Here is a 23,791-nt window from a genome sequence, read left to right as displayed (position 1 = left end):
ATTTTTAGTGGGAGATGGGATTTCACAATGTTGGTCAGGCTGGTCTCAAAGTCCTGACCTCAGGTGATCCGCCCCACCATGGCCTCCCAAAGTGTTGGGATTACAGGCATGAGCCAACACGCCTGGCCTTGGATGTTTCTTTTCATACCAGTGGGAATGGTATGGGGAGTCTTCCCAAACTAGGCAGGGCTGCAGCTAGACCCTAAGGCACCTGTGGGAAAATTAGAAATGGCAGCTCCTCTGAGCTGATGTCATCCCAAGGCAGCACGCTTGGCATGCAGACAGCATCTTTGAGCAAATGAGGAGGTACCTTTGCCTCAAGGCAACACAGCTTCACACAGGGACACCTGCCTTGGCAAGTGCAGCCAGGCTGGACTCAGCCCCACCTGCCCTCTGAGGTAGGCATACTTGTGCAGTATATAACCTACACCACCACAGGCAGCAACCTTTACAGTGTACGTCTGTTTCCTAGCTCAGGTGGTCCACGTAAACTGAACCTCCTAACATGGGCATACGTTTTAATAGCACAGCTAAGGAACTGCTCCAGAACAAACTACAGCCATGTAAGAAAAAGTAAACGTAAAAGATGCACTAGGAGCACCTACCTGATCTTCCAGTTTTTTCTGCAAACGCTGGACCCTGTAAGTAAGCTGAATATTGAGCACGAATCGTCGGATACTCTGGAATCTGCGTCTGGCCAGCCATGCCCGTGCGTATTTCTGCAGGATCACAGCCTTGTGTTCCTCCAGCATCTTTAAAACAAGGTTTTGTGAAATATAAACTGGACCCCAACTGCTTCTTTAAAACAGTCTTACTATTATTGGTAAAAAATAGTATGAGAAACCCGTGTCCCAAGAAATTGGTCTCTGCCATAACTTTCTTTTTTTCTTTTTCTTTTTTGGAGAGACTAGTTATTTCAAAAAGATACTTGTCATATTCAGCATCAAAACAGTTGCATTAGGACCGGGTTTATGGCTCACACCTGTAATCCCAGTGCTTTGGGAGGCCCAGGAGGGAAGATCACTTGAGGCCAGGAGTTCAAGACCAGCCTAGGCAACATAGCAATACCTTATCTCTACAAAAAAATTTTAAAAATTAGCCAGATGTAGTGGCATGTACCTGTAGTCCTAGCGACTCAGGAGGCTGAGGCATGAGGATCCCTTTAGCCCAGGAGCTCAAGACCAGCCTTGGCAACACAGAGAGACTCATTCTCTACCAAAACAAAAAAAAGAAAGAAAGAAAAATTAACTGGGCATGGTGGCTCACGCCTGTGGTCCCAGCTACTCGGGAGGCTGAGATGGGAGGATTGCTTGAGCCTGGAAGGCAGAGGCTGCAGCGAGCCATGATTGTGCCACTGCACTCCAGCCTGAGCAATACAGTGAGACTTGTCTCAAAAATAAATACTTTTCTTTTTAAAAAATGGTGATTCCAGGAGTTAGCCAGAAAGAAACCCCCAAAATATACTGTTCAGGTTTTCAGCTTTAAAGTATCTTTGGACAACTGTATTTTTTCATCAGAAGTGACCAAATGAAGACTGTGAAATCTCTGAGACCAAACTTTTGTCCTATCTCAACCCCTTTCCCATCCACTCACAGGCTCACAGGTTGGATCATGCACCCCTTATGTTGAAGTGAACACTTACTGCTCTCCTGCCTCCTTGAAAGAAAGAAAACTATGTTTTTGCCGCATGAAACTCATCTCATCACCCTTTCCTGGGTCTAAAGCTGCTGCCTCTAAAAGAGCCATCTCATTGTGCTTTGTATTAGTGCTGGAGAAATCTTGAATAGCGTATGTGGAAAACTTGTTCAATTTTATATTACTTTGAATTTGTTTCTTTGGAGTTGGGTACCCTGGCCCTCTCATCTGGCCGTGAGAGCTCTCTACAGTCTGTGGGGTGGCAGTGTGCTGAATTTTTTTTTTTTTTTTTTTTTGAGACGGAGTCTCACTCTGTTGCCCAGGCTGGGGTGCAGTGGCCGAACCTCAGCTCACTGCAAGCTCTGCCTCCTGGGTTCACGCCATTGTCCTGCCTCAGCCTCCCGAGTAGCTGGGACTACAGGCGCCCGCCACCTCGCCCGGCTGATTTTTTGTATTTTTAGTAGAGATGGGGTTTCACCGTGTTAACCAGGATGGTCTCGATCTCCTGACCTTGTGATCCACTTGCCTCGGCCTCCCAAAGTGCTGGGATTTACAGGCATGAGCCGCTACACCCGGCCAGTGTGCTGATCTTTTAAAGTGTCTTTCGCCACCCAGTCTCTGCTTTAGGTGAGGTCTGTTAGGTGTACATTATTGGCTTAAAATGTACTTTCCTTTGGTGTGGTCTCTTTGGGGCCAATTGGGAGAAAGAGAAACCAACAGTGCAACTGGTGTGTGTGTGCACGCGCGCGCGCGTGTGTGAGAGAGAGAGAGACCGGGTCTCCCTCTGTTGCCCACGCAGGCTGGAGTATACTGGCATGATCATAGCTCACTGCAGCCTCGAACTCCTGGGCTCAAGTAATCCTCCCATTTCAGCTCCCTGATGTCCAGTTGGGACTACAGGCCTGAGCCACAGCACCTGGAAGAATCTCCTTTCTGGCTTGGCTGACACTTTGTACAAAGTGAGGCTGCCCACAGTGGAGTCTTTCCCTGGCCCGTTTTGTTCTCAGTAAGGAAGGCCCGTACACCCTCCCCTCCTCTAGAGAGAGGCTGGCCTTACCTTTCGATACCTCCTCCTTGCCAGGAATCCTCGGGTGTAGGCCTGGATGGTGATGGTGGCCACGCGAATCAGCTGATACAGGTTGCGAACAAGATACCCGCGGCAGTGCTTCTGAATGATTATGGCTGCCCAGGCTTCTTTTAAGGCCACTGCAGTAATAGCTTTCCTTGGTTAACAAGGATGAAGAGTGAGTCTGTTATCCACAGAGCATCAACTTCCATCACACAGCTGCAAGCTTGGCCAGCATGTGTTTAGTAAGGAAGGTTCAAATATTTTGCACCTCTCCATATTAAACTCTGTGAGCGGTTTTTTTATTCTAATGACTACTTGAGGCCAGTCCCCAGTTCCCTCTCCTTGAAGAACCACATGGGAACTTTCAAACGCTTCCCATTCATGCCAATCGATTCGCCTCCACTCAGGTACCCACAGAGACCGTGACGAGACCGTGCACTGGCGCTGCACTTGCTCATTCACGTACTCATTCATTCATGTGAGAAATCGTGCTGGAGGCTCCAGATCAGGGCTGGCGAACGATGGCTAGCACCTGTCCTTATCAAGCTTTACTGGAACACAGCCATATCTACTATTTACGCATTACCCATGGCTGCTTTCATGCCTCGGCAGCAGGAAAGACTGCAAGACTCCACTGCCTTAAATAGTGATCATCTGGTCCTTTACAGAAAAAGTTTGTTGCCCCTGTCTAAAAGACTAGAGGTGAAGATAATGTTCTTGCCTTTAGGATTTACAACCTCACATACAGAAAGACTAATAAATGGCCAAGAAAAAAGAAAAATAAAATACCAACTAACGAGATCTGTAAGTGAGAGGGGAAAAACAGTTATTCTGCTTGGGGAAAGCTGATACGTGAACCAGCCCATGATGGAGTAGGATGTCTGTACACAGTGAAGGCTGGAAAAGGCTTTCAGGATGAGGGACCAGCATGAGTAAAGGCATGGAGGCCCCGCAGTGCCTGAAATATTCAGAAAAGGAGTTTGTTTGGAATCACTAGAATAAGATGGATGAAGAAAATTAGACGTCAGTGAGGTTAGAAAAATAGATGGGCACCATTTGTTATTTTAAAAACATATTTGTTGAACACCTTCTATGACAGCCACCATGCTAGGTCCAGGTATGGATGACCAGACAAGTGTGGCCCCTGCCCTCATGGAGCTTCCCTTCTTATGCATGCACCCAGGCTATGGAGGGCTTTGAATATCACGTCAGAGATTGAATGCTATTCTGTAGGAAACAGGGGCCTTAAAGGCAGGTGCTGGGCAGTGGCTCAGTCAGGCTCTGATGCAGGAAGATGGGAAGGAGGTGGGAGGTGGGGCACGGTGCCATCAGAGTACAAGGCAGCTGATGCTGTGAGCTAAACTGGGGGCAGGAGTGGGACAGAATGAATGGGACAGGCAAGAGGCCAGCAGGGCAGGATGATCAGGCCCTGGTGAGCCCCAAATAGGAAGGGAGCATAGCCTTGGCAGGGAAGATAACTGGTTTCCTTCCCCAGAGACTGCTGTTATCAACTGGGCCCAGAAGCACAGGAGGGCGAGCCAGCCCAGCCGTGTGTCCACGCCACACCACGCTGGTCATGCAGAGAAGGCCAGAGGCTGCCACTGGTCTCCTCCAGCTCAGGAAGAAGTCAGGCTTGCAGATGCAGCCTGACCCTAAACACTGGCCTTCTCAAGCATCCTCACAGCATCCCAAGGAAGGGGCAGGGCAGGCAGAGAGAAACACAGAGTTTATCTAGGGGCACCCTGGTCTCGTGCTTTCTAGCAGGTACGCTAAAGCCCTGGAAGTCCCGAAACGACCGTGGTCCTTCAGTGGGCTGGCAGGGTCGTGTGGACTCTCAGGACCCCTCAAGGCAGGTGGGATCAGTACAGCTGGTGGATCGCCCTCCCCTCAGCCCTTGGCTTGGCTGGGGCTGCTGTGGTCTTCCTGCTCAGGGGTTCTGCGATTGGTTTGCTGCCACGCCTTGCCAGGGACCCCCTCTGCCATGGTGCACCCCACCTGTTGCTGGCAGACTGATCGGCTATTCTTGACATCTGTCCTTTGGATCTTCACTAGGGCCTTGCTGGCCTTAGGCATTTTCAGTTCCCACAAGAAAGGGGCCCCGGGCCTCTCCCTGAGCTTCCAGAACCCTGACTCTCCTTAGTAACACTCATCAGGGCTTCCTCCCTGCAGGGCCCTGGGTGTCGGCTCACCACATAGACGCCAGGCAGAGCCAGCACTACTGCCCCTGAGAGATGAACCCTTCTTGCCCCAGTGCTCAGGACCACCAAGGGGACCCCTGCACGTCTGCACCCTGGTCACAAGAGAAGGGTCCCTTGTCCTTGATGGGTCCTCCCCCTGGAGATAATCAGCACAGAAAGCCCCACAGTTCCACATGTGTTCCTTGATTCCAACACACCTCACGGTTTGCTGACCCCGGAAGTACTGCTGGATTATCAGGGCGGCTCGTCTCTCCCGGAGGAATTTTTTCCTCTGGAGCCAGCCACGGATGTGCTTTTGTATCACAACACAACTCTGCCTCAGTTTATCCAATCGAAGTTTCTCTAAATAAGCCACTTGTCCCGCTCTGAAGAAAATTTTGGTTTTACCAAACTGGTACTGATTAGAATCCTGGAAGAGAAAAATGATATAGCTAGAATTAAAATCTTTCAGATTTTCTATAGTACAGTACTTGGAAAAGACCTTTAGGGATTCAAAGGTGCCAGAAATATTGTGATTTTGACATTTAAGGCAGAAAAACTCACATCATGATCTAGAAATGTATACTTTGAGTTGTTTGTTTAAAGTCACCCTGGAGGGAGAAATGGGACTTAGGCTGAGGAATCCATCTGTGGTGAGAAGGGGGGTGTCATTTGCGGCGATTCTCAGTTGGGCTGCTGGAGAACCTCAGCCGCTCACTCGTGGTCTCTACATCAGAGTAGAAGAAACTGGGGAAGTTTGGTTTTGTCTTCATTTTGGGTTCTCTTCACCATCCCTTCTGCTGGACCTTGTCACTTCCCATCTCCTTCCCATCACAACTCATCACTGCAGCAATGATGTCAATCCACACTGGGCACCATGCCTGGAGCCCACATGGCTTGGCGACAACCCCAGCTGACCATATCCTATAAGCCTGGTCCACAGAGGACTGGGTTAGATCGTGGGAGAGCAAAGCAGGACACAAGGACACTGGGGAGGCCAGGGTTCGGATGTGGGTCCTTAACAGGGACTCATGGCCCACTGAACGCTCTGCTGCGGTCTCCTCAGCAGACAGATGCTCCGGGCACATTTTCTCTCCTCTCAGGCGTTCATGATTACAGTCCTGAGCGTCCGAGACAAAGATAAAACAGCATGTTTGGGAGACGTGCTTCCAGGAAGGAGACCACGATCCCAGGAGGTGGGGAAACTGACCTGAATGAGTCTGTGTAAAACCGCCTTGCACACCTCCTTTTTATCGCTGAACGAAAGCTCTTGCTTGGTCATAAGAATGCCGTAGCGACTGTAGAACTCGATGTATGTCCACCTGGAAAATCAAAGGGGATCAAAGCCAGGCGTGTCAGAGGAAGCGCGTTGTGTCTGGGGATGCCATTGCCTTACCTGCCACTGTTGTCACAGGGCGGGGGTGGTGGAACCTGTCCTGAGGATAAAGGCACTGATCTTTGATACCCCGCCTGCCTGGGACACTACCAAGACCACCCTGAGCACAACTGTCTGCCCCAGCAGTCGTGCTCCTTCTCCCAGTCAGCGTCTTCCCCAGCACACCGGGGAGGCAGCGGGGTCGCCACCAGCAGCCGAGATGCAGTGATGGGGTGAGGAGGTGGTGGTGGCCTCCGTCCCCCACAAAGCCTATTTCTCACCCTCTTCTGGACTTCCACAGGGCAGTGGGAAAATCTTGGGGGCACTTGACAGAAGCCAGAAGTGTTTGATAAAAATCATGGCAGCCATGTCCTTGGTTCTCAGCATAGCTCTGAAGTTGGCTACTTTTCCCCCCAAAACAAGGATGGACAACATACCTGGAAGGGTAGCTCTGTGCACTAATGCGAATCGTTTCTAAAACACCGCAGGCTCGCAGCTGCTGAACAATTCTTTTGGAGTCAAATCTTACAAAAGACAATGTTATCATGTGTTAAGCCAACGTAACTACTCAACATGCCCATAAGCAGGCATAGCAGACCTGCCTAGACTGTGACCCTGTGCCAGGTACCCAGCAGATACTGAGTACGTTTCTATTGCATGACCAAGAAAAATAGCACCTCTGCAAAACAGTCCAGAAAGATGCAGTGGGATGTAGAGAAAGGAGCAGCTGACTCTGATGGAGGTGGCAGGGAGAAGGCCTTGAGGGAACCGGCCTTTGAGTTGAGCTTCAAACGACAACCAAGTGGAAAGAAATGTGCTAGCTCGCCTGGCCCAAGCACCCACTGATGCTTGAATTTCCTCTACAAAACACCCAACAGGTGGCTCTGCAGCTTAGGTCTCACCCATCTGGTGACCCACGGACACACTCACCACCTCCGTAGACAGCTCATCCCCCTTTAGGCACCTCTTTCAGCTCTAGTAAAGCTACAAGGGACTCGTTACACCTTATATTCACAGGCACTGGGTCTCCTCCGTGGGGTCCCAGAGAACAAGCCTAATGCCTCATGCCATCACGTGTGAGGACAAATCTTCCGACCTTCCACGATCTTCTACAAACATACATACTCGTTCTTCTTTTAATCAAGTAACAGGTTCTGGCTCAGTTGCAAAAACTTTAGTTGTAGAAGATTCTTTCAAATCTAGCCCTTTTGCTGAGCCCTGGAGATGAGGGGGTTTAACCAGAGGGGCTGAGCTAACATTTTATGTAAAGGGCAGCATTGTTCTAAATCACTAAAAAAACCCAGACACAGGGTAAATCTCAAGACAATTGGAAGCAAATTCTCCAACTTTATGGCAGCAACTGCCTCCCTGCATCTTCATTGTGAGTTGCATAAGAACACTTACTCGAAGGGTAACTTCTCATCATTTGGCTTGATGCATCGAACATAGTGGGGCGTTGTAGCATTGAGGGTCTCCATGAGCAAGTACAGAGAGCTGCGGAACTAGGAAACAAAGCTAGAGATCAAACATGGCTCTGAAATAATTTACTGCTTACATCACAGTAAAATGCAGCCCAACCTTGTTAAGTTACTCAACAGGGAGAAAAGTTAACCTCGCGCATAAACACCTTTTATGAAAGGTTTCAGTCCATGACTGTGGTTTATCAGCATGTCCTACCATTCTGGACAGAACACTAATACTCCTAGACAGCAGAGAACTGAATAAACCATGTTATTGTGCAAAAGTGTGGTTCGCTCCAGTGCGTGCTGCCTTGGAGGTGAAAGTATGACGACGATGAACTTTTTGCAGTGGAGTGCATGTTAGACTGGAAGAGCCCCAGCATCCATCCATGTCCAGGCCTGGAATGTGGGTCCTCTGAGTGCCCTGGCTCCCCAGGGCCTGGCCCTGCCTTTAGAACCCTCACTCTCAAACGCCTTCTCAGTACCTTGCTCCCAACCGTGGTCCGGAAATGCTTGCTGTTTGGCTTGATGACTTGCTTTGCAGATTTAACTGTAATCATTGAACCAAAAGGAGAAGGAGAAGCTGGATTTTCTTGAAAAAAGTTGGCACAGAGATGAAACTGGAAGGAACAGAGAGGATCTCAATGTCCAAAAGCAACTGTCCACAGTCCTCACTCATACAAGCCACATAAATGGTGACAACAACCCAGCTAAACTAGTGGGCAGTGAACAACCTCACCAATGTCTACAGCCAAATCTCAATTCCACGAGAGGACTGTCTTCCCTAGGGATGGCCCATGGCTTCCTTCCCAGGAATGGGAACAGAGAAGAAAAGTGTGTGAATGTCTGTATGTGGGTATCACTCTAAGTGTCAGAAAGTGGAAACATCTACTCTCACCTCCGTGCTTGGCTCACTCTGTGTCTCCACCTGCAATCTCCTCCCTCCTACTCCACATTCTCATCCCTGCAAATCCAAACCCTACCCATGAATCTCTTAAAATATTTTCCAGCCCCAGCCCCTTCACAATGAATGAACGAATCCCAACTTCTCTGAACCGTCTTCATCTTGTATTTGTACCTCTTTAAAAGCACTTACTACCTTCTGCTTTGTATCAATCATTTCTTTAAATGTCTTATCTTCTCTCAGAGTGACTTTCATATTTTGTTTTGTTTTGAGGCAGGGTCTTGCTCTGTTACCCAGGCTAGAGTGCAGTGGTGCAATCATGGCTCACTGCAGCCTCTACCTCCCAGGGCCAAGCAGTCTTCTCCACCTCCGCCTCCCAAGTACCTGGGACTACAGGCATGTCACCACTCCCTGCTAACATTTTTTGTATTTTTAGAAGAGATGGGATCTTGCCTTTTTGGCTAGGCTGGTCTCAAACTTCTGGCCTCAAGCAATCCACCCATCTCCGCCTCCCAAAGTGTTGGGATTACAGGTGTGAGCCACCACGTCTGGTTGGAATTGTGATCCTTTAATGGTTGTATTAGCTGTCCTTCCTGTCATCTGCATGTGTGATTTCTGATTTTGCATGTAGTGGATTTATAGTAGTTATCTTTTTGTAACTGTGAGCTACAAGTTACCACTGTCCAGAGAGTTTATACACACACACTCTCTCTCTCTCTCTCTCTCCTTACTCTTTCCTTGTGTACATCTAGATCCATGTCAATTATATAATACTTTTAGTTACCACTAGGACTTTACAGACCTTGCTTGCTCTCAGGATTTCAACCAGCATGTCATAGACGGTGTCTCTGTTTTTCTCCAGGAAACCTTCACATTTATACTCTACCTATACAGAGAAAGCAATTAATTATTCCCAAACAGGCCAAAGAATACAGGCTCTAAGCACAAGTTTCATCTCTTTTTAAAGAAAGATTAATGAAAAGGCTATAGAGGCGATCTTACAAAAAGAGGTCTGTTTTCTGTGAGTCATCGCAGCAGCCCCATTATGTATAAGCTGGGAATATGGCTTCTCTCCTACCACCTGGATCTCTCACCTGCCTGCTGATCACTCTGCACTCACCTGTCAGCTCCCTCTGGCCACAGGGCTCCCGTTGCTCCCTGCGGTATGTGCAGTTCATACAAGAACACCTGACTTAGGTCTCCCTTTGCCTTTGAAGCCACCAGGAGGAGGAAAAAGCTTAGTGGTGTTCACTGGGTTCAAACAGACATTGTTTCCTAAATCAACACTAATGTGGTAGAAAGGATAGAAAAACCGATCAGCAGGTTTAGAGTGGGTAAATGTTTGCACTGCTTGAATCTGGCTTAGAAAACTTCTCCATGCTGCCCTTTCTGATGAGTAAGGCTTCTCGAATCCCTCAAACCATGGCATATCAGGGTGGCTGCTTAAACATTCAACCTCCCTGTAGTTTATGCCTCTGGATTGCATATCTTAATATGTGATAATATATTTTTCATAAATTAAAAACATATATTAAAATTAATTTTAAAAATTGACAATGAGGAAACAGGGGAGAGTGCTGGAATCTGGAGGCAGAGGGTTCCTGGGCATGGCCTCTGCTTTGTACCCCAGGCAAGGAAGTATCCTTGCCGGTAGGTTAAGATCCAGGAACACCGGCTGTTTGTAAATGCTTCTTTGTGAATGAAGTACCTGGATTGTTGTACAAAGTCTTCCAGAATGGTGGTGTGAGCCACTAGGACAGACAGGCAAAGGTGGCAAATATAGAGCTGTCCTGGTCCGGGCGAGCATCTGTGGGGACAGTGTCACAGGCAGCTGGTGCCTCTGTTGGGGACTCTGGGACCAAGGGAAGATGTGCTGAGTTGCTACATCTAAGCTCAGCTGCCTTGCATTCAATATGACCTGATTTCCCTGGCCAGTGAGACTGAAAACCTCATCTAACCCCATAGTGTGTGTGGGTTCTTCCCACCAATCAATCCACAGTCCAGCCCAAACGCTGCCTAGTTCTTTGAAGGGAGACTTCCTGGAAGTGGCAGGTGAGAGAATTTACATGTACAGAAACTACATCCTATAAAGAGAGACCCTTGAAATAAATCCCATAGGTGCTTTTTATGGAGTCTGGTCTTCCCCCCCTCCCCCCCGCCTTTTCCCATGGGACCAGAACCCTGAAATTATAAGACAATAGCTAGAAAATATAATTTAACATATGATCATTCATTTCATAGGCATCTTTTCAGGAGCCCGTCTGAAAAAGTCTAAGCACTAAAAACTTAACTTTTTTTTTTTTTTTTTTGAGAAAGGGTCTCACTCTGTCGGCCAGGCTGGAGTGCAGTGGCGTGATCTCGGCTCAATGCAACCTCCGCCTCCCAGGTTCCAGCAATTTTCCTGCCTCAATCACCTGAGTGGCTCAGATTACAGGTGCGTGCCACCACACCTGGCTAATTTTTGTATTTTTTTAGTAGAGACAAGGTTTCGCCATGTTGGCCAGACTGGCCTCGGATTCCTGGCCTCAAGCAATTCACTCGCCTCAGCCTCCCAAAGTGCTGGGATTACAGGTGTGAGCCACTGCACCCGGCCAATCCTATATTTTAATATTTTACAGTCCTCTGCGAGCACACAAAGGTGATCACAGCTTTCCAGGTTGCTGTCCCCTCCCTCCACCATCAGTCACTCGGGAGTGACTAGCTCTGACTCACAGCACCAGCCTCTACAATAAACACAGACAAGCACAAGTCATTCCCGTGAGCCCTGGCACTGGGCTAGGCTACCAAGGCAACACCCAACCAGGACATGGGAGGAGGTAGGAGCTCCCTTAAGGAAGGAAAACAAATAAAGATGTACATTTAGGACAGGTGGTTATGGCAATTTTTTCCTTCTGTTTTCTAAGCTTTCTATAATGCGATTTTAACAAAAATTTTTCATTTCAGACAAGTAACATCTGTTTAGCAAAAAGAAAAAGGAGACATATAAAGAAGAAAAAAGACACAAAAGATGAAAAAAAGCATGAAGATAACCCATCAACATCTTGAATTAACCTATGTTGCCATTGTAATATAGTCCAGTTTAATCAAATAGAACTTCAGAAAAAGATATAGCTTTCATCATAGGAAAGAACTATGCTGTCTTGATTATCACAATTTCATACAGAAAATAAACTGATAAGAGGTTAATGAATTCACAGTAAATTCAAAATCAGAAGTGAGGTCTTCTAACAACACATTTCGTCTTTAAAGTAGTACAGTTGAAACTAATGTATGTCATCATAAAAACAAATCAGGAACTGTTAAATACACACTTATCAAAGCTACATGTTAAGTGTGACTTGAATCTGACCAGAAACATTCCCAGCCTGCCTGCTCCTTCTGGAGGCTGTGCGGGTTCTGGGGTCGACAGCATTGCTGGAGACCTTCACAGTACCTTATCAGCAAAGTGCTGGATGACAAAGGATGTGTTCGACATTCTAGGCTTTTCAAACAAATGGTTCTTGTTGACAAAATTATTATACAGCTTTTGAAGCCAGTTTTCATCAGTTCCATGTGGTAACTGGAAAACAAAAATAAACCAACTAGCAAGTAAGAAAACTAGAGATTCATACAGGCGAGGAAAAGCACTAATTCTTTTTTTTTTTTTTGAGACGGAGTCTCACTCTGTCGCCCAGGCTGGAGTGCAGTGGCCAGATCTCAGCTCACTGCAAGCTCCGCCTCCCAGGTTCACGCCATTCTCCTGCCTCAGCCTCCCGAGTGGCTGGGACTACAGGCGCCCGCCACCTCACCCGGCTAGTTTTTTTGTATTTTTTAGTAGAGACGGGGTTTCACCATGTTTGCCAGGATGATCTCGATCTCCTGACCTCGTGATCCGCTCGTCTCGGCCTCCCAAAGTGCTGGGATTACAAGCTTGAGCCACCGCGCCCGGCCAAAAAGCACTAATTCTAAGAAACCAAGGTGATTTGGCACCTTGGTGAACTGCTCTCAATTACAGGCTTGCTATTTATTTATTTATTTTTGAGATGGAGTCTGGCTCTTCCACCCAGGCTGGAGTGCAACGGTGCCATCTCAGTCCACGGCAACCTCTGCCTCCTGGGTTCAAGTGATTCTCCTGCCTCAGCCTCCCAAGTAGCTGGGATTACAAGTGCCTGCCACCATGCCCGGCTAATTTTTGTATTTTTAGTAGAGACAGGTTTCACAATGTTGGCCAGGCTGGTCTTCAACTCCTAAACTCAGGTGATCCGCCCACCTTGGCCTCCCCACAGTGCTGGGGTTACAGGCATTAGCCACTGCGCCTGGCCTTAGAGCCTTTTAAAAAAGCAACTTTAGGCATCAATTTGTCCTTGATCTTAATCTTTAGGGCACTTTAAACATTATTAATTGACAAATAACAATTACATATATGTGTGGGGTATTTGAGGTGATATTTTAATGGATACATCAATGTCCCTTTAAAGAACAAAACTTTAAAAAGAAATGGTTGCACTATGACTTTAGAATGAAGAATTTTATTTCTAAAAAATAGGCGGTATTTTATTTCTTCCCAAAGAAGTCTAAAGGTTCAGGAAAAAAACAGTGTGGGTTCCATTACATGAACATGACCTTTATTCACGGGTGAATGGGAAAAGGCTGGCACCTGAATAGAGAGTCCTCCCCTTCCCTTGCCTCAGGAAAATAGTTTTTCTGATTTTACTTCCTAATTAACTCACTCCTTGAAATAAGAGCATACCTCTTTGTACTAAGCTAGTTGCAAAATCTGTTCTTGATACACGTGATTGTTTTTTTTTTTATTTTTGAGACGGAAACCCTGTCTCTACTAAAAACACAAAAATTGGCCGGGCACGGTGGTCACGCCTGTAATCCCAGCACTTTGGGAGGCTGAGGTGGGCGGATCATGAGGTCAGCAGATTGAGACCATCCTGGCTAACATGGTGAAACCCTGTCTCTACTAAAAACACAAAAAATTAGCTGGGCGTCGTGGCAGGCACCTGTAGTCCCCGCTACTTGGGAGGCTGAGGCAGGAGAATGGCATGAACCCAGGAGGCAGAGCTTGCAGTGAGCCAAGATACACCACTGCACTCCAGCCTGGGAGACAGTGAGACTCCATCTCAAAAAAAAAAAAAAAAGAGAAAAGAAAAAATTAACCAGGCATGGCTGGGCATGGTGGCTCAAGCCTGTAATCCTAGCACTTTGGGAGACTGAGGCAGGCAGATCATGAGGTCAGGAGTTTGAGACAAGCCTGACCAACATGGTGAAACCCCATCTCTACTAAAAATACAAAAATTAGCTAGGCGTGGTGGTGTGCACCTGTAATCCCAGCTACTCGGGAGGCTGAGGCAGGAGAATCGCTTGAATCCGGGAAGTGGAGGTTGCAGTTAGCCGAGATCACACCACTGCACGCCAGCCTGGGCGACAGAGCAAGACTCCATCTCAAAAAAAAAAAAAAAGAAAAATTAGCTGGGCCTGGTAGTGGGCACCTATAATTCCAGCTACTCCAGAGGCTGAGACAGGAGAATTGCTTGAACTCAGGAAGTGGAGGTTGCAGTGAGCTGAGATCACACCACTGCACTCCAGCCTGGGTGACAGCGCAAGACTCCATCTCAAAAAAAAAAAAACAATCCAATGTCAATCCTTTAACCCCAAAACCTTATTAATCCTCTCTCGGGGATTATCTGTTCTTGTGCCCCCACGAGAGACACTGCCAGGCTGGCCGACTTCAGGGTTTCCCAGAGGGAAATGGTAAGAAGAAAACTCCTAGAGAGCTCTTCCGGTGAATCATACGATGTTGATTTTTCAGCTATAGCTGATGACTCACAAGAATCAGGTTTTCTTTTACAAGTTTTCTTTTACAAAAGAAAACTCAATTGCTATTAGTCACTGACAACTTGAGCGGAGTCACTCGCTGTTTCCATGCATGTTTCTACATACACCTTGGGACAGCCTCCAGGCTGGACGTTACCTAAGAGGTGGTGCAGCTCCCCAGGGGTGGTTTACACAGGCTGAGGGCAAAAGGCCCAGCGGGCCCTCTGGGGTCCCTGCTGTGGATGCTGTCCCAGCATTAATATCCACCCAGCCAACTGGGTAAACATCAGGATTTTACAAGCACACTTCAAAAAAACGGCTTTGCAAAATGCTCATCTGTTAATACTTAAAAGTTGAAAAAAACAATTATTCTTAAAAGTTACCAAACATTCTTCATCCAGTAACTCCAGAATTCCCATTTTTGCTTCAATCAGGTCAATAACCGGTTGATTGTCATAGAAATCTATCAGCGTCCAAGGGATATCTTCCTTCATGTATTCTTCTTGTTCTAGTTTGAAGACATGCTGGGAATCCAAAGTTAATACAGAAAGTAAAACAGAATATTAAAATGTGTTTCCAAAGAGCAGGACGTAAGCATTTGGAAAACATAAATGGTTGATTTGTAATATTTATGTTTAAACAGGAAGACCCTGAAGTATAGACAAGGCGCATACTATGATCAATACCACTGAGTTCCTAAAGCGGGTCTAGCTGTCATCCTCCCACCTAGTCTGAGTGGGTCTCCACCTCCCAGGACATGCCTTGGGCCAGCCTGTGTCACCACCAGCACCACATGGTACTCAGTGTGGTCCTACAGCCCCTTCCTGCTAGGAGCTATTCAACGACAGATCCAGCCTCTTTGGCCTAATGCAGCCTGGCTGGGTGGAGCCAACTACCTGAGAATGCTAGTTGTGGGGCCAGTGAGAGAAGCCCACTGCTTAGAGATCTCTGTGCACTACTTATTTGGGCTGTAGGGGTATCCGGGAGGCTTCCCAGAGGATGTACTCAGGCCTACCATGGAGGATGAAAGAAAGTTTGGCTGGCAGGTGGTGAAGTATGGTGAGGTGGGGTGGGATGGGGTGGGGTGGGGTGGGTGGGGCATCAAGAACAAAAGCCTCCCATGGAGAATCCCAATGGGAACCGCACAAAAGCTCAGTGGGTGCTTGAGAAACGCACCTCAAACAGGTTAGAAAGTACAGGAGGACAGCAGGCAATGCGGTGGCAAAGAATGGCAGAGTCAGATCATCCGAGACCTTCACACCCTCCCTAGAGAATTCTGGGCCTGTGGCCTTTTTCTAGGAGCAGTGAGGATCCACTGGAGGGTGGAGGGATTATGATGAGACCTGAAGGATGGCTCAGAGGAGGGAAGGACCGGAGGCAATGAGACCAGTGAGGACTCAGCCCGATGCTCTTGGTGGCTGCGACTTGGGGAGGAGGATGAGGAGGGAAGAGGTCAGGATGAACAACAGGCTCAGGACACGGGGTCCACGCCGTGACTGGACCACAGAAAGTCACGTGGAGGGTAAGTGGGCTGAGAGGAGAAGGTGGCACCTGCACTTCTACACCTACTACTGCTGAGCTCCCTGAGGGCATCAGGTGCAAGGTCCAGTGGCAGCCAGATGAGGGGGACCGGAGATCAGGAGAGTCCTAACCAAAGCTTCCTGTGCCGACAACTGAAGGAAGGTACTACCCCACCTGGGAGGATCTCCAGATGGACAGATGACTCAGAAAAAGGAGAAGAGGAAAAAGGAAGAGAAGGAGGAGGAAGTGGATGAGGAAGAAGAATAAATGAGGAGGAAGTGGATGAGGAGGAGGGGATAACAAAAGAAAAAAGAAAAAACAGAATTGCAGCCTCTGATTTGTGATTTTTGGCAAGATATCTGGCATCAGTGTCACTTTGAGGGTAGGGTGGACATGTTGGGGAGCAGCACGCCATTGCAGCCAGGGGACAGGGTAGCAGCCACAGAGAGTTGGACTTCAGGTGAGTTATACTGAATATGCACTTGGAATAAACCTCAGCTGTAGTTATTAATGTTAAATTTCCAGGAAAGCCTTGCAAATGCTAAAGAAATAGAAATTTACAATGGAATGAAATTTAATGGTTATACATGAATTAATTCTGGGCAAAAAAAAAAAAAAAACTTCTGAGTAGGATTCAATGTTAGGTCTTCTCACAATATTAGACAGCTATTATTGACTCTTTTTAAATTGATATATAATAGTTGTACATAGTTTTGTGGTACATGTGGTATTTTGGCACATGCATACAATGTGTAATGACGACTCATTTTTAAAACAAGGAAACAGAGGCTCAGAGAGCCCAAGGTCCCAGAGGGAGGTAGAGCTGAGACTCAAACCCAATTTAGTTTGAGCCAAAGCCTAAGCTCTCCAAGATTTTTCCTCAGGGGTTCTGAGGCAGAATAAGACTAAACACTAACAAAGGTATAATCTTTCCATGGAGTAACTGTTAGGGTATTAATACATGATTTCTATTATGAACTGGAATCAAAATTCTTCCCATGAACATGTAGCCAAAGTTTAGGATGTAGGTTAAAAGGAAAATGTGAGTTAGTAAAGCATTTTCACTTTCATGGCTTTTCAGAAACAGAGCCAAATAGAAATGTGAAGGAGGCAATTATTTAAAAAAATATGAGAGTAGTTTCATGGTAGAGCCAATGTAGAAGGATGTCCAATCAACTTTTAATTCCATCGATTTCTGTTAGGAGCAGAAAGGCATCAGTACTGTTGGGAGTTCAAAAGTGAATTCACTAAAGTTCTTGCATCTAGGGAACTGATTTAAGAGGTCGAAATTGTACTCAATACACATAGCAATAATAAATGCCAAAACGGCCACAAGTAGCATTTAGTCAACATTTTAAAAATTGTCTTACTCATCTTTCTATCTCAGCACTTAGCTTGGTACCTGGTATATACAATATGCACTCAAAAATGTCTTTTGAATAAACAAATCTTCCTAGTGGGAAAAAAAATTGGAATCCATCTCCTGTCTGTTTCCATGGGAGGATACATTTGATCTTATCAGCAGTTAGGAAGGTACCATATATGTCTTGTTCTAAATTAAGGTTGGAGAAACTCATTCCCATAATCCATTGGCCATCTGCTGTTTAGTGCTGCATGAGCCGAGATAAGCACTGGGCTGAGAGAGACAAAGAATGCCAGTCCTGGACTCTCCAGGTGACCAAGTCTATTTGGAGACTTGCATGCAAATGATGACAATCCCATGTGACGGGCCTGTGATAAGAAAGCACATAGGAGGAGGCCAGGAGGTATCGCGGAAGGCTCTCAGGGAAGCTGGATCTCAAAACACAAGCTGGAGTTGGCCAGGTGAAGATAAAGCAATGGGGAAAAAACAGGAGCAGGTGGGTTAAGGCAGAGAAAGCAGCAAGTGCAAAGACAGAGAGGCTCGAAAGAAAGTGGAGGCCTCAGGCAACCAACTAAATAGTTTTGCCTGACTGCACAGAGGGTCTGTATCCAAGAAGTGCGGTAAGGCTCACACATTGGCAGGTGATTCAAAAAAGAGCAAATAGATGAGAGGGTGTGATTTCAAGATTTGGCCATGAGGTGGTGCGGTAACCCAGTGTGAGGCTCCTTGCATAAAAATTTGAAACCTGAAGGAAGAATGCCTCTTTCCATGAACACACACACACACACACACACACACACACACACACGGCTGAGAACCAGTCAAGAAGGTAGAAGGGTCACCTACCATGTTAAACTGTTGTTGCAGTTTTTCATTAGCGTAATTGATGCAAAATTGTTCAAAGCTGTTCACATCAAAGGTTTCAAAACTGAAATACAATTTAAACAAGTTAAAATATAACCTGAAGCAGGACATATGCATTTGTTTATAGATAGTTTTTGACATTTAGAAGCTTAAACATTTGCTATATCTTCTACAAGTTTTAAATGCCCCTCAAAGCTTCTGGTTTTAATGATATCCTAGTAGTCAGTTTATATATAACCCTTTTCCTGGTTGTCCCCTGGAAGGAATCTGGTAGGTATAAAACACCTACCCCAAGCAAGGCATTAAAATAGGCATGTCACGACATGGTGTAGTCCGCACAACAACAGTGATATTGGCAACTGTTATTCTGACTTTATAGGTCAAAAATAAGCCCGAGAGGTTAAGAAACTTGCCAAAGGTCACACAGCTTGTGTCAGAACTTAGCTGCGAAGCTGCCTGACTGTGATGCCTGTGCCTCCAATGAGAAGGCAATGTGGTTTCCTATTCTCCTTTCCTTGTCTGTTGAGGGGAGGAGCAGCACAATTGCAGCACAATTTTGCCTCCCGAAGGGGTGCTTTCCTAGTTCCTGGAGGAAAAGGACAAAGTCATTTCATATCCTACAGCCCAGCACACTCCGTCAGGGACGAGACAGACACGGCTGGCTTCCATGTTCAGACTTTCATCAGTTGCCTCTGCAGTTGCCTTGAAGTTGCAAGCTCAAGAGCTGAGAGGAGCCAGTAGGGACAGGCCTGGGAAGCAGACTGGATACGGCACAACAGTGAGCCGTGTGGGGCCTGGAGAGCCATCAGGATTGTCCAAGGGGCAGCTGCTACTCAGCTCCTGCCGGCTGTAGCCATGGACGAATGTGGGCCAGGATGTTAGATTAACTGGTTCTCAAGAAAAGGCAGAAAACTGGGACTTTTAAGTGAGTAATCCCACTCTGCAAAATATGCTGTGGGTGGAACAAAACAACGGCGCCAAATTTACCACCTGGCCAGATGCGCGCCTGCTGGAAGGCAGCTTGCTGAGCGCTTTAAGGTGTCAGCATTTATGCACGTCACCTCCCTTAACCCTAACACAGCCCTATGTGAAGGGCTCCTGTGGCTCCACTGTCACACACGAGGGTCAGAGAAGGAGTGACCATGGTGAGGACCAACAGCCAGCAAGTGGTGCCAGAAATGCAATTCGACCCCAGTGTTTGGTGCCTCCAAAGCTTTGTTCTTAATCACCCTAATCCTGAGAGGTTCCTGCCAGCTCCTACCATGGGTCCCCTGAGAGTCTCACTTGACTGAGCTGGTTTGGCTCAATCTGGAATTCCTGGGCAGGGTAAGAACCTGGACTGTCCTCTAGGTAGCTCCAGGGTGACTCATGGCAGCTCGAACGGCCCCATTCCACACGCAGCCTTGGTGGCTCAGAGATTTGGAGGCTGGTCTGCTCATGGAAGCAAGGCCAGGGCTGGGCCTAGGGGAGATTCAAAAGGCTCTCACTGAGCTCTGCCCCTCACAGCTGGGGCCAAGGGCAGGGCTTTCTAGAACCTGGCAAAATGTCAAATATCAATGCATTATTTGGGGGCACAAAGAACTGAAGTTTAGGACCTATGGAAAGAGCTAGATCTGTGACTTAAAATGCTAGAGGCGCGTTGACTGTGATAACACTTCACATTGGATCCATGCTTATGGTTTTCAAGGTACCTGCATACCTTCCATCTCGTCTTCAAAATCACCCTGCAAGAGAGGCCCCATCTTGTAGATGCAGAAACTGAGGCATGGAGAGGTTCTGTGACTTTCTTGGGGTCACGCAACTGGTATGCTATGGAGCTCACTCCGAGGGGTCTGACCCCCAGACCCAGGCTTTTCCAACTCTGGATCCAAAGAACATAACACACGACAGGCCGGGGAGTCACTAGCCTTCGTCCGCTCTCAGCTTAGACCTTGAAGCTCACAGCTTCAGCTTTACCTGCCTTCAAAGATGCTAACTCTTCCTTTGAAGCTTCCTTATTTCCAAGTCAAAATGAGCTTTCTCAAAAGTTGCAGGTACACCTGGGCGAGGGTTAGCCTAGAAGTGAGGCTGCTGGAGGGGGCGGGAAAGGCTTGGCCCCAGGCTGCAGCCCTGCTGCCTAGAGGAAAGCTGATTTTTTTGGAGGCGTATCATGAACTCAAGGGTGGCAGCAAAGAGGCTGTTGTTAGAATTTTTGAGAGGAATCTTAAAATAATTTATTCTAACAAGTCTTTGTGAATTTATAAATACTTGTCTCAGGTTTTTCCACATAGCTGAAAAATTCAAATTCCTTACTACAGTGGTCCTGGATCCTGCCAGGGGGCCACCGTCCAGCTTGCTACTCCTTGCACATGGCTGCCCCTGCTCTGTCCCTACCCCCTGTTAACCTCCAGCACACCTTCCTCCCTTCCCAGGACTCATCCCAACCTCTACTGCCAGCCTGCTGCCCTCACCAGTCTCAGTCCCACGGAGGCAGGAGCCGTGTGTCTATGCTGTTCAACCATTGCCTCCAACACAGTGCCTGGGATATAAACATCTATTAGATAAAAATATGAAATAATGGCCGGGCAGTGGCTCATGCCTGTAATCCCAGCACTTTGGGAGGCCGAGGTGGACAGATCGCAAGGTCAGGAGATCGAGACAATCCTGGCTAATACAGTGAAACACCATGTCTACTAAAAATACAAAAAATTAGCCAGGCGTGGTGGCAGGTGCCTGTAATCCCAACTACCCGGGAGGCTGAGGCAGGAGAATCACTTGAACCTGGGAGGCGGAGGTTGCAGTGAGCTGAGATGGTGCCACTGCACTCCAGCCTAGGCGACAGAGCAAGACTCAGTCTCAAAAAAAAAAAAAAAAGAAATATACTCTTAAAATAAAGAACTGCCATTATTTAAAAATACATTTTTAAAACGCCCAAAAGAACAGGGAATAACAGAACAATTACATATTTCCACCACAGTGAAACAGGACTATTTTTAATGAGGACTATCCATTTTTAAAAGTTCACTTAAGCTTTTACTGGCTGTTCAAACACTTTCTTGGAACAAGACAAGGTAAATAATTGACTAGACTATCCCAGTAATGTATTAAGCATTTTATAACTGTTGACATGTACTATTAATTGGGAGCCATACGTATTAACGTAGGATCTAAATTAACCAAAGCAAATCCCTTGAGGCACTGTCTCCCATTTGACAGCTATGGGAAAAGCTGCCTCTCCACCTGGGTGCAAGTCCAACCGCGTGGTGTGGCCCTGTCCCGCTCCTCCCCAGGAGGCAGCAGCAGGGCCATGAAGGCCAGGGCTTGGCTCTCCCCTTTGCATGGGGAATGGGGTTGAGCTGCTTTTTGCTAGGGTGTGGGGGAAGATCCCCCAATCCAGGTGGAACACTCCACGATGCCTTTCATGGCTCAATCTTCCCCCTTCTCCTGCTAAGAAACCAGGGTGGGTCCCAGGAGAGGGGCAAGGGCTGGGCACTGGGGCCAGCTGCTGAGAAAAGCCTGAGGGATAACAATCTCTGCGGAGCCGTCCATGCCAGCTTCCACTCTGGTTACTCCCTAGCAGTTTCAGCATGAGCTGGGCCTGGGGTTTACAGGAGGAGGACCAGGCAGAGACAATGAAAAAGAACCCAATTCCAGGATGGGATGAAGGGTAAGACCTCCTGGAGGAGGGCTGGGGAAAATCCAAGACCTTCTCACCTGAGAACAGAAAATGACTGGGGTGCGGGGTGGTGGCTGATCAGAGACCTGGGTTCAGTCCACCTCTGGCCGCTGGGCTTGGGCAAGGTGCAGGCCTAGGTGACTTGTCATCCCCTGTGATGTGAATGGGAAGGAACCCTGGGGCTCCACACCTCAGGGGCCTTTGGTGGGAAAAGCAGAAGCAGGAGCCTCACAACTGTGCTGGGTTTTCCCACCAGTGGAGCAACTGTGACCAAGTTATTGAGTCTTTCTAAGCCTTGGTTGTTACAGCTCTAAAATGGGGATAGTTATGAGGTTCCTTAAGAATTAAGTGAGAAAGCCCAGGGAAGTCAAGCAGCCTCAGAGCTGGCACACAGTAAGCTCTTAACGCTAGCCATTACTAATTCAGCATCTCTTTAATGCACTTTAAATAAATGGCACCATAGCCCAGTAGAGTGTACTTAGCATCTATAGGGGCAAAAGCAAAGAATGTTATCTTTCTAATCATGTGAAATACAAAGGAACCAGAACAAAATAATCTAAAAACCACATGACTCTCAACATTTAAAGGAGGAAAGACAGGCTCACTGAAGAGAATCTTACCCATAAATGTCCAAAACACCAATAAAAGTGTGCTGCTTGCCTGAAAACTGCAACGCTTCGTTAATTCTCTCCACAATGAAGTCGAACAGGTGAGCATAGATCTTTTTGGCCAGTGCATCCCTGGCGTTGACAGCCTGAGGCCTGGTCATAGGTTTTACCACCGTCTCAGAGCTTGTGATGATTTTGCGATTGCACAGCCACTGAGCAACTCTGCCACTCTCCAGGCCCAGGAGCTCACAGAACACCTTCAGGTGACTGTCATCCTCCTTCAAAAACAAGCACAAGCCCCGTCAGGTGGCCCAGTCATCCAAAGCCACACAAACCCACCCGGCCAAGGCCCCTGTGCCCACACTCAGGCCTGTGCAAGAGCTGAGTAGCAGCTGGCACAAGGATGCCCAGGCCTCAGGAGGTGGAGACAGACCTGGGAGTAGAGCAAGAGGGCTGCACCGGCACGGGTCCTGCACCTGGCCCTTGGCAGACCACCCCTGCAGCAATGCTGCGGAGTCCAGGGCTGCATCCCACACTGATTTTTCATTTTAACCAAAGAATGTCAGTGGTGACTAAGGCCGTGGAGGCCATCCTCCCTAGACCCCGCCCTGTTCCTGTGGATGTGGATGCAGCCCTCTCTCTTCCCTTTGTACCATCCTGGGCCACTTATCAGAGTGTGCACTCACCCTGCCCCACCTCGTGTGGCCAGGGGTTTGCCTGGATGATGGTCCAGGAGGTACCTGGGTGTTGCTGCCAGGCAGAAGCTGGTGGGGTTCCTGTGGCTGAGCTAGTGCCTCAGCTGACATGAGGGCTGGGGTGGGACTTTTCCCGAATGCACAAAGTGAAATCTTGCTTCTCCCCCAAGCCCGGGCATGAGAGCTGCCCCGCTGGTCAGCAGATGAAAAGAGGGAAGAGGTGCTCCCATTTTCCTTCAGCCAGTGTGGACAAAGGGCTCCTGTCCTCAGGCGAGGATGTGACTCCTAGCTCCTCTCTGTCAGGAGAACTCCCAAGGCAGGCTCCCCTGCGGGCACCATTCCAGCCCACCAGGAAACCCACGTGATTGCACTAAAAAGCTTCAGGACACAGTGGAGGAGGCCATGGAAACAGTCCTGCCCCTCCCTGCGGTCTACCCACACCCCTGCTGACCAACATGACACTAACACAGAGCTGGCTTTGACGTGCCTGACCTCATAAGGGAGGGGACTGGCAGAGGCATTTGGTTTCCTTCCTTCTAAGAAAGAACGAAACCTTCTGAGTCAAAAACAATTCAGCTGCAGGTGCTGCTAGGGGAAAAAAATGCAAAGGGGTAGCAGCTTTTCAAAAAGTCAGACGGCTTTGTCCAAATTTAACATGTCCAA

At 47.7% G+C, this 23,791-nt stretch overlaps 1 protein-coding gene across 1 annotated transcript in view; it reads right to left on the bottom strand.

Moving 5' to 3' along the window:
* The window catches only part of MYO5C (myosin VC), a 91,455-nt gene that overhangs the window by 50,437 nt on the left and 17,227 nt on the right, over positions 1-23,791 (bottom strand). The window contains exons 7-18 of the mRNA XM_023227181.2: positions 22,446-22,711; positions 18,153-18,234; positions 14,806-14,946; positions 12,054-12,179; positions 9,423-9,506; positions 8,202-8,336; positions 7,661-7,758; positions 6,694-6,780; positions 6,092-6,203; positions 5,100-5,311; positions 2,693-2,858; positions 606-752 (exon numbers count right to left, since the gene is read on the bottom strand). Coding sequence (XP_023082949.2) covers positions 606-752; positions 2,693-2,858; positions 5,100-5,311; positions 6,092-6,203; positions 6,694-6,780; positions 7,661-7,758; positions 8,202-8,336; positions 9,423-9,506; positions 12,054-12,179; positions 14,806-14,946; positions 18,153-18,234; positions 22,446-22,711 — 1,656 coding nt within the window. The remainder of the gene's footprint in view (positions 1-605; positions 753-2,692; positions 2,859-5,099; positions 5,312-6,091; positions 6,204-6,693; positions 6,781-7,660; positions 7,759-8,201; positions 8,337-9,422; positions 9,507-12,053; positions 12,180-14,805; positions 14,947-18,152; positions 18,235-22,445; positions 22,712-23,791) is intronic.

The sequence above is a fragment of the Piliocolobus tephrosceles genome, chromosome 6, assembly GCF_002776525.5.
Source record: "Piliocolobus tephrosceles isolate RC106 chromosome 6, ASM277652v3, whole genome shotgun sequence".
Taxonomy (NCBI): domain Eukaryota; kingdom Metazoa; phylum Chordata; class Mammalia; order Primates; family Cercopithecidae; genus Piliocolobus; species Piliocolobus tephrosceles.
The sequence above is the reverse complement of the archived record's forward strand: the minus strand, read 5'-3'. Positions and strand labels throughout refer to the sequence as shown.